At 36.4% G+C, this 10,105-nt stretch overlaps 1 protein-coding gene across 3 annotated transcripts; it reads left to right on the top strand.

The window, feature by feature from the left end:
• The first annotated feature begins 77 nt into the window (after positions 1–77).
• Positions 78–8,726, top strand: lactb (lactamase, beta). 3 transcript variants are annotated; one of them, XM_082159847.1, is made up of 7 exons: positions 78–1,886; positions 2,942–3,191; positions 4,365–4,431; positions 4,657–4,847; positions 4,996–5,296; positions 6,705–6,870; positions 8,001–8,726. In XM_082159847.1, the coding sequence occupies exons 2-7, from the start codon at positions 2,964–2,966 to the stop codon at positions 8,530–8,532; spliced, it is 1,485 nt and encodes a 494-aa protein (XP_082015973.1). In that variant the 5' UTR covers positions 78–1,886; positions 2,942–2,963; the 3' UTR covers positions 8,533–8,726. The 3 variants fall into 3 exon arrangements, with proteins under 3 accessions (XP_082015973.1, XP_082015971.1, XP_082015972.1); XM_082159845.1 differs by lacking the exon at positions 78–1,886 and having other exon boundaries at positions 2,705–3,191; XM_082159846.1 differs by lacking the exon at positions 78–1,886 and having other exon boundaries at positions 2,710–3,185.
• Positions 8,727–10,105: the final 1,379 nt, after the last annotated feature.

Below are 10,105 nucleotides of genomic sequence, written 5' to 3'. Positions count from 1 at the left end.
TGAATTCTGTTCTCTGTTAGCCTTTATTTATTACACAGCCTTATCTTCTCCCACTCATAATGCCCATAGACTGCAACAGTCGGCTGTTTTTTTGTTTTTGTTTTTTTTCATAGGGAAATTGGGTTTTAACAATAACTTATAAACCTTTAAAGACAGACTAGGGCTTGTTTGAAATCACCCCCTATACCCTCATTCACTATTCCCTACGTTACTCCACTAATATAGTCCATTTGAAGGAGTGAATGAAAACGAGTGAGTGAATTCGGACACTGAGTTCGCCGGTAGGGCCGCCGATTTTGCATAATTTGTGCTTTGTTTAATAATCATTTGAAATTTGGCAAAGTGGCAGCTCCAGTAGTAATGAAAAGATTTATCTTGAACTCTATGGAAACTATGTAGGTATCTAACTTTATTTAAACAATTTAATCAATTAAAAAGGAATTTATACCTGTATGATATTGGGCTATATCCACATTGGACCAGCGGTTTGTAAAATGAATGAATGGATGGATGGATGATTCAGCTGCAGGCGCCATCTTCTGGGCAGATGCGGGACTTCATTTGACTTGACCCTCACAGTGCATTATGGGTATTCTTTAGCCATTGATTGTACATCGGTTTTACACTCGTTTTTGCGGTGCATTACGGGAGCGCACTCGATAACATCCACTATGGTTTCGAACATCACTTCAAATTGCTGTCCCCTCAAATAGTGCCCAATTTAAGGGTATGGGGGTGATTTCAGACACAGCCATGTTGTGAGCTATGAGGTTGGTAATCGATGATATTTGCTTTTGTTGAATGTGCCAGTGATGAAGTATGCAATTGTTCAACAGCAGAATTCCTGGAGAAAAACTACACTACCCATGATGCTGTTCAGAAAATCCACCAATCAGAGTTGAAACGAGCAAAACATGGCAAAAGATCTCATTAGCTCCCATAATGAACAACTGCACATGTTTGTATACATATGCATATTTTGCAAATAACTTAAAATATGTAATACTTTTATACATTTAATCAACCTTATTAAATGAGTAGTTTAGATGTTTTTAATTTGTAATGCTTTATGGGATTGTTGTTCTTTTCCTCTCAAAAGCCGTTAATTTCACTACCTTTGTATTTTTATCAGGTTTTCAAAAACTTTTTGTTGAAATAGGCCTACGTTTGTTTTTTTGTTTTGTTTTTCACTTCGTAGCTTGTTGGCTTGATTCATGGCTTAAAACGCTTTAAAGACACTTTTTTAAAAATCGCTACGGGAAAAGGCCGCTGAAAAGTGGGTGCACAGTAGCACACTGCTCTCCATTGCAGAGAGGATGTGGCCCAACAAATCAGACTATCTGCTTCCTTCTGTTAAATATCATATTTGCTGATTGTTGCATAAATATCCCACTGGAAGATTTGAATTGTATCGTGTTGGCAGTTGGAAGGTGTGGCATGTTACAATGCAGGACGTGAACTAACATAATGGGTTCTGCTTGTTAAAACCGCATGATTACAAAACCAGACCTAATGATTAAACATAACCTAATTCTTGAGGATGCAGTTAAACCTGATGCAACATTTGTGCTGTTGGTAATGGTGTTGCATGATGATATCAAGGTGACGTTTTAGGGAGTAGCCTGTCAGTGTTTTGACTGCAGCTGTTTCATACTTTATATAAACTATAAGAGCTGAGAGCTGGACAAAGGCAGGGTCATGCTTGACTATTGCAGCATGTCTTCACAAATTGTATACTCAATAGAATCCAGTGAGTGTGAATAAATATGGTAGATCAGAAGAAAAAAAAATTGTATGTGAAAATGTATTCATGCTTATCCACATAAAGAGAAGCTCCTGGCAAGGTGAGCTGGTCCTTAAAACACCGATATCGTGAAAGGTCAGAGGTAAGTCATACAAAATTAATGAATAATTCAGAATTCATTGGTGCAGAAAGAACATGTGGGTTACACCGGTCGTTTATAATACAAAGCGATATGTTAAGTGATTGGACCTGTTGTTAATAAACACGATACAATGATCTATAGTTCACTAAACTACCTGTAGGCTGTGTTATGTGACATATTTATTAATATTTGTCCTGCAACTGTCCAAGTAGCAGCTGCTAAACAGTCCATTTGAGCTTCGTTGTTGTTGTTGACAGCTCTAAGGCTGGTCCTGCTGTCAGAACAGAATCCGCACATCTGATTGGCCAACGTCATAGCCACAACTGATATATGAGCCAATCAGCCGTTGGTTTTCAAAGCCTCTACAGTTTTCAAATTAAAAGACCTTTTACGTCTCATGGACGTTGAATACCTTTTTCCTTACCTGTTCATTCAAAGCAAAGACGAGACTTTGTTCAAACTTATCAAAACAATAAAGTGGAGAACAGTAGCTTATTTTTATGAAAAAGGTCATATCCGGCCGGGGGAAAAAATTGTGAATAAATTCACATGCAAGCAGACAGACTTGTGAAATGTATATTTAACTAAAAGAAAGTTAAAATGTAAAAGTAAAACCGGCATGTGTCTTTACATTATTTTTTTAAGATCATGAGTTTTTCAATGTGCAATACATGATAAAATTGATTTAACATTTATTACATACTTTAAATATAAATATTAAATTATTATTGCATGTAAATTCAAATATGTTAATTTTAAATATAATATAAAGTATTCCAAAAAAAAAATCGATTTGATTACAGAATATTTTCATGTTAAAAAAAGTCATGCACTTTTATTCTGTAAAATTGAGCGGTAGTCAGTCTTTCAGTCGCTTTTGTAGAGTTCAGACGTGAACTCTTTGCTGTTTTCTTCCTATAAACAATTTTATCCTTTTTTATAAATCGTAAAACAGTCATGTATCGGTTACTGTGTTTATCACGGGGTCTCATATGCACAAAATGTAAATGCAGTGCTCAGAAATCCGAGCCCTTTGTGTCTCTGTTGACACCCAGAGTGAAGTTCAGAGATCAGCTGATGAAGAGATTCATTTCGACACCCAGAAGACCTGTCATCCCGTCCTCCAGCAACCGACACACGGCCTTATGGCTGTTCGGCATCGGGACGGGCTTTGTTCTAGCTCTGGGCCTGAAGTATCGTGACTCTGCCTCTGAACACTGTGAATGTAACGCACAGAAGACTGTCTCACAGTACACCTGTGCTATAGAGACCAGCAGAGACCTTCTGCGGCGGATAAAGGTACAGGTATCACGACCAGACTTCTTTTACTACTGATAACGTCTTTTATTTTTCATCATAGTTATTAGTTGGTTGAACTAGCCGGATAACATTTCACTGTCAACAAGTTCCGCTTTACTTTGGTATATATTTGACAAACTTTAAAGTTTATTAAGGTTTATTTCATTTCAGAATCTGTAATATTGATAATATAATATTTATATTATATGAAAAGTAGTGCTTTCAAATCGATTCATTGCATCTAATATAAAAGTGTGTATATATATATATATATTTACAAACTTTTATGTTAGATTAATAATAATAATTGATACTTATTAATCATTTGCGATTAATCAATTTGTCAGAATTAATAAAAACAGATGAATATTTTTATATTTACATATTATAAATATTTAAAAAAATAAAAAAATATTTGAATTCTCAATCTTTATTTAATCAGTTTATTCAGTTGTTCAATATGTTTATGATTAAATATGTTATTAAATAATATTGTATTAATGAAAAAATGTAATTATATATTTTCTGTTTATTACTATGGATATATGTATAATGTATTAAAAATATTCATTTGAAGTCATATAATATTCATTTGAATCTATCTAAATGCATATTTTTGATCTTATTGCAAATGATTCATTTTTTATTTTTTACCTCGTAATTTTTAATCAAATCTGTCAATATAACTCCATCTTCTGGTGAAAGACAGACATCTCTAGCTTAACGTAGACGTCTTCAATCATTTATCCCGCATAAACAATAACAAAATAATAAAAAATGAGATAGTTAATTAAGATGTCACAATGTATTTATTTAATAATTTTATGTATATTTATTAATTATATATTTTAATGAATGTTTCATATATTATTAAACACATTTTAAAAGTGAAATATATATATATATATATATATATATACAGTATATATATATATATATATATATATATTAATATTAATTTCAAAATGTTAAAGTTGATAGTGCGTAGTCCTGTTTTATATGCAAATCTGAGCTACTGGTGTTCTTTTATTTTATTCAATTGTATTATTATTATTTTTCTGATACATTTTTGTGTCTTGTCTTTTTTATATATATATATATATATATAAATATAGTGAAAATTCAATAAACATAATTATAAAAAAAAGGTTTATAGTGCAGAATGGTGTAATTTTTCAGGATGAAGTTGGCGCTCCTGGGATGGTTATTGGAGTCTCGGTGGACGGCTGCCATGTTTGGTGTGAAGGTAGGAAGTCTTCCACTGCTCATTTAGGTCTGTTCCTGAAAAGGCTCATGGGTAATCTGCACTACTGTGGGATTTACAGAAACATGCATAATGGCTGTGCATGCTTAAAATGAAAATGCACATCACATACACATGCAAAGGCCACAAGTTTACCAAGTCTTTAGAAACCGAGGAGTGTTTTAGTGGTTCTGAAAGTGAATCCTAGCTGTGCATGTTCTCTCTGAGGCGTTGGCTATGCGGATCTGGAGAACAGAGTGCCTTGTGGTCCGGAAACGGTGATGAGAATCGCCAGCATCAGTAAACCTCTGACTGCAGCGGCCGTCGCCAGACTCTGGGAGGAGGGCAAGATCGATCTCGATGCCCCTGTCCAAAAATACGTCCCTGAGTTCCCACACAAGCAATTCGAAGGAGAGAATGTGAGCACATCCATTTAAAAAAGAGGTTTTTAATTAAATTTATTTATTTAAAATATGTGTGGTCGACTATATATACAGTGAGTATATAATAACTGGTTAGTAATGAATTTGGTTTGGCTTCGCATTCTTCCCTTTGTCCTTAAACCAGGTCACAATAACCCCTCGGATGCTCCTGTCCCACTTGAGTGGCATCCGTCATTATGAAAAAGATGGGCAAAAAGTGAGAGAGGACAAGGAGAAAGCAAAGCGCCTTCTGAAGCCCCCGGAGAAGAAAGAAGAGAAGGGCTCGGCTGAAAACAAAGAGAAGCCGAAAGCGGAGGACAGCGGCTCCAAGAGCAAAAAGAAGAAAAAGGAGTTCGAGCAGGAGGAGTACTACCTCAAAGACAACTTTGAGAATGTCATCCAGGCTTTGGACTTATTCAAAGACGATCCTCTGATTTTTAAACCCGGTATGTTTTCATTCCACTCAGAACAAAGCGATGTCTCCTGAAATGCCTGACGATCTGATTTTAGATGATGATAGGTTTATTTTTAGAGCATCTTGCCTTGAAAACTTCATCTTTTTAAAGGAATAGCTTACCATCCAAACATGACTGAGCAAATTCAAAATATCTTTGGTGGACTTGACTACATTTACACGCACACTCATAATGCGATTGTACTGAGATTTTAGGCAATTCTTCGATGAGACTGATGTGATTAAGCACATAATTGCAGTAAAATATGTGGAGCATGAAGATTTTAAAGTGCTCATATTGTTATTGTAAAGGTTCCTAATGTTGTTTTAAAGGTCTACTACAACAGGTTTACATGCATCCTAGGTAAAACAACATTTATTATTATAGTTTTCTCATAATATACATTGCATCATCAGCTCTTTTTTCAGTCTCTGAAACAGTTCAATAAAGGATTCACTCTCTCTAAACCCCTCCTTTCTGAGAGCCTACTCTGCTCTGATTGGTCAGATGGCCCAGTCTGTTGTGATTGGTCTACTCTGCTCTGATTGGTCGGATGGCTCAGTCTGTTGTGATTGGTTTACTCTGCTCTGATTGGTCGGATGGCCCAGTCTGTTGTGATTGGTCTACTCTGCTCTGATTGGTCAGATGGCCCAGTCAGTTGTGATTGGTCCACTGCTTACAGCGCATGTCGGAAATGAAACGCCCAATATCTGAATTTCAGATCCGGATCTTCCTCAGCACTTTATACACAGTGATACGAACAGTAACGATGACGTCGGTTTTATCATATCTATTCAAGACTGGAATTCCACACTGGAATTACTGACGACTCGTTCAGGCGGTTCAAAATCAGTTCTTTCTTTTGGGAGACAGTAGGTTTTATTTATCTGCACTTTGAGTTTTGAAACTATGCAGATTTTTTACATTCACAAACAGCTGTATAAAGGCGGCCGCACACCGGACGCGCAGCTCAGCGCCGCGCCGCGCCACGTCTAGGACAACTCTCACCTGAAAATCTGATAACATCAGCAATTTTTTTATTTCTGTAAATAAATATAAAACTAAATGTATATTGCAGCACAGGGTGAAGTCCGTATATACATTAACTACGATTTGAGACACACGCATGTAAATTTAATATAAAACTATGTAAATGGCGCTCTGTGTCCTGAGCCGCCGCGGACAGACGCCGAAAGGCGCCGCCGGTGTGTGTACTCTCATAGAGAATAGTGTGTTCGAAATTAAACGACGTGGCGCTGCGCGGCGCGCCGCCGAGCTGAGCGTCCGGTGTGCGACCCCCTTAACACTACATCACATTACTGGTGCACTTGTAAACTTAGTCAATGTTGACTTCAATTGTTGTAATTTGACCTTATTCTATCTTACACGACCTCTGTAGGTTCTACATTCCTGTATTCCACGCATGCTTTCACTCTGCTGAGCGCCGTGGTGGAGAGAGCCGCAGGGCAGCGCTTCCTCGACCACATGATGAAGATGTTTCGTGAGCTGGGCATGCTCAACACCGTACCAGACGAAAACGACCCAATCATATACAACCGCTCGAGGTAAAAGAGACATTACAATTCAAACACATGTGAATCTGCAGCTGTCAGGTGGTACAATCTCTCAGAAAATTCAGAGTTTACAAGTTGTAATTACGGGTTCTACGAGGACATGAACGCTTTTTACGAGTCGGAATCTCGTAATTACAGTAATTCCGACATGGCGTGAACGCACCTATACTTAAAGTCCCCCTGTGGTGAAAATCAAGCTTTTAATGTTGTTTATATGTTTATGTGGTGTTTTTAATATGCTTTAAGACAAACCATGTACAAATTCATAAGTCGACACTATTGCTGAGTATTTTCTCCTTAAAACTACAGTGAACCAAAGACAGCCTCAAAAACACGGTTTTAAATCGCTGGTGTTTCTGACGTCACAAACGACCTTGTAACCAATCAGGTTGTGTGAGTGAATCTCTGAGCTGGTGTGAGTGAGTGGAGGCGGGGCTAATTTGCATATTCATAGAACCATGTATACTAAATGAGGCAAGGGTGTAGAGTTACATTCTAACTATTTTAAGGCATGGAGAATTTTTTTCAAGGAAAAAACGTTTAAATATGTCTTTTTGATGATCGAAGATGAGTTTTAAGGGATAAAATGATTGACTACAGGAGGACTTAAAAAATTGGCGGTCAAGAAAAAAAAGTCGAAAACGATGTTGATATTAATGAAATTAATATTTTGTTCGCCAAATCACGCCCATTAAAAATCGTTTTTTGTTATTACAAATTTTTGGTAAATAAAATAAAATATAAATATTAGATGAAAAAAACTACATTTGTTCAGGCCGTAAAATGTCATGTGGTGCGACTTCCCAAAAATGTAATTATATTTATGAATTAATAATCCATTATAATTGTTATTAAAAATGATGTTTTACCTTTATATTTAAATATGTTTTAAAATATTTTTTGAGAAAACATATTCAAGGTGTAAGGAAAATATGTTGTTACTTTTTAATTGATGGTTACACCACATGAGATTTTTAGAGTTAATTATTATTAGTCAAAATCATTATAAAACCAACATTTAGATTTCAAATGATGGCCCCATGGATTTCAAACCAGATTTCTAAAGGATTTTTCCTCTTATCAGTCACTGACCTGTATCACATTCTCCCTGTTTTCTGCAGATTCTACCACTTCAACAAAAAGCGCCGTGTTGTAAACTGTCCCTATGTGGACAATTCGTACAAATGGGCTGGAGGTGGATTTCTGTCCACTGTGAGTGACCTTCTGGTCTTCGGTAACGCTCTGCTCTACAGCTATCAGATGGCCGAAGCGAAGAACACAGACGGGCTGCTTCCTGGCTTCTTCAGACCCCACACAGCCAAAGCCATATGGGCACCGGTGGACAAAACAGAGGCATCGTGGGACAAAGATGGACTGTACGCCCAGGGCTGGCTGGTCGTGGAGAAACAGCAGAAATACGGGCAGTGCAGCAGCCGCAGACATTACGTCTCGCACACAGGGGGCGCTGTGGGGGCTAGTAGCGTCCTGCTGGTGTTGCCCAGAGAGCAGCTCCCCAATCAGAAGCTGCCTCCTCCACAGGGGGTGGTGGTGACCATCATCACTAACATGCAGTCAGTGGGGCTCAATACCACCGCGCTCAAGATTGCACAAACATTTGACAAGGCCAGGGACGGAGAAAGCGCGTCTGCTTGACACACACACACACACACACACACACACACACACACACACACACAGAGAGAACTGGTCCTTTTGTAGCCGTTTTGGTGACCATCTGGATGCTGAGGTGTGTCCATGCTTCGGTTATAAGTGAACAGTTGTGCCGAGCGCTCATTTTGATAGCTTTTATACATATGTGATTGAATAAAAAAGTATTATGGAAATTATGATGACTACCTCTTTTCATTTTCCTTCCACATTCGGCATGTCATGCACACAATCTGGTGATTTATCACAATTATTAAAGGGTAGTTGGGATGACAAGCAGTGCAGATTTCATGACCCCATATTTATTTTCAGTCTACATGGAATATTTGTTCTTTTAAAAAATTCATTTGGAAGAAGTGAAGTGCATTAAGTCAAAACCTGGTTAAAATGGTGCGAAACATTGATCGATTACTGTGCCCAAAAACATTTTACTTTACACATTTATTCAAATTTTAACAAATCAAACATTTTATCTGTTATTCTAAAGGAATTCTATAATAAAATGAATTTCTATAATCATTTGAAAACAATCATAAAGGATCATAGTAGGAAGTTTGTTCAGGATTCAAGCATGGAACAAAAACTAGTCTAGATTTTTAACTAGTATGATTACTTGTAGGTATTTGTTAATCCAACAGTATCTTGTTTGATCAGAATCTTACTGATTCCAAAAGACTAATAATAATATTTATTTATTTGTGTAGATAGATAGATATGAAACGTCATGCTCACTGATCTCCACTAGATGGAAGCACTGTCATCAGTTCAGTACCATTAGTAGAAAGAGCAGAGTATCTAAACTAAATTCATTTGATATTTGACTTTTGATGTCTTTTTTTTAACCAATTTACCAGAAGTCAGAAAGAAAGCAAGCAGTCAAATGAAAAGTTACTTTAATAAGTTAAACAGATATTGTTGTGCATAAAAACGAGCAATGGATTTTTTATATATTTTTAAAATATAATTTTTATTAAATTCAGATTCTTTTTTAACCCATTATTAGTTTATATGCCTATATAACATATAGTTTACATATGATCTATAGTTATTAACAGTCAATATTAATACCTCATATACAAAATCTTCATTTGTCACACGTATGTTCAACTGGTACAGCAGTTCCATCATTTACAGTATAGAGTCATCAGCTGTCTGTGGTTTTCCACTGATGTTACTAATTCACCAACATACTTCTAATAGTTGTTGTTGTTGTTGTTATTGTTGTTATGTTTGTTGTTGTTATTGTTTTTGCTATTATTATTATTATTATTTGGTGTTGTTATTTTTGTTGTTGCTTTTTTTTGCCATAAATTTTGTGGTTGTTATTTAAATTTTGCTGTTGTTATTACTTTTGTTTTTATTTTTGTAATAGTTGATATTTTTGTTGTTGTTATTTGTATTATTTATTATTATTACTTTTTTTTTTTTTTTTTTTACAACACCCGATGGCCAAAAATTGTTCTTTAAACACGAGCGCGAAGGCGAGCGCATCACAAATGACCTCATCGCGGAGAGGGCGATAGTGCGCGAGACCCCATTTCGCTTGGCGGTGTGCACG

The sequence above is a fragment of the Leuciscus leuciscus genome (assembly GCF_965113295.1).
Source record: "Leuciscus leuciscus genome assembly, chromosome: 25".
Classification (NCBI taxonomy): Eukaryota; Metazoa; Chordata; class Actinopteri; order Cypriniformes; family Leuciscidae; genus Leuciscus; species Leuciscus leuciscus.
The sequence above is the reverse complement of the archived record's forward strand: the minus strand, read 5'-3'. Positions and strand labels throughout refer to the sequence as shown.

Excerpts from the sequence above, each read along its gene's own strand:
- lactb (XM_082159845.1), top strand. The coding sequence starts at position 2,844 with ATGTATCGGTTACTGTGTTTATCACGGGGTCTCATATGCACAAAATGT. Across the intron at positions 4,432-4,656 it reads CTGCCATGTTTGGTGTGAAG|GCGTTGGCTATGCGGATCTG; the intron begins GTAGGAAGTCTT and ends GTTCTCTCTGAG. Across the intron at positions 5,297-6,704 it reads TCCTCTGATTTTTAAACCCG|GTTCTACATTCCTGTATTCC; the intron begins GTATGTTTTCAT and ends CGACCTCTGTAG.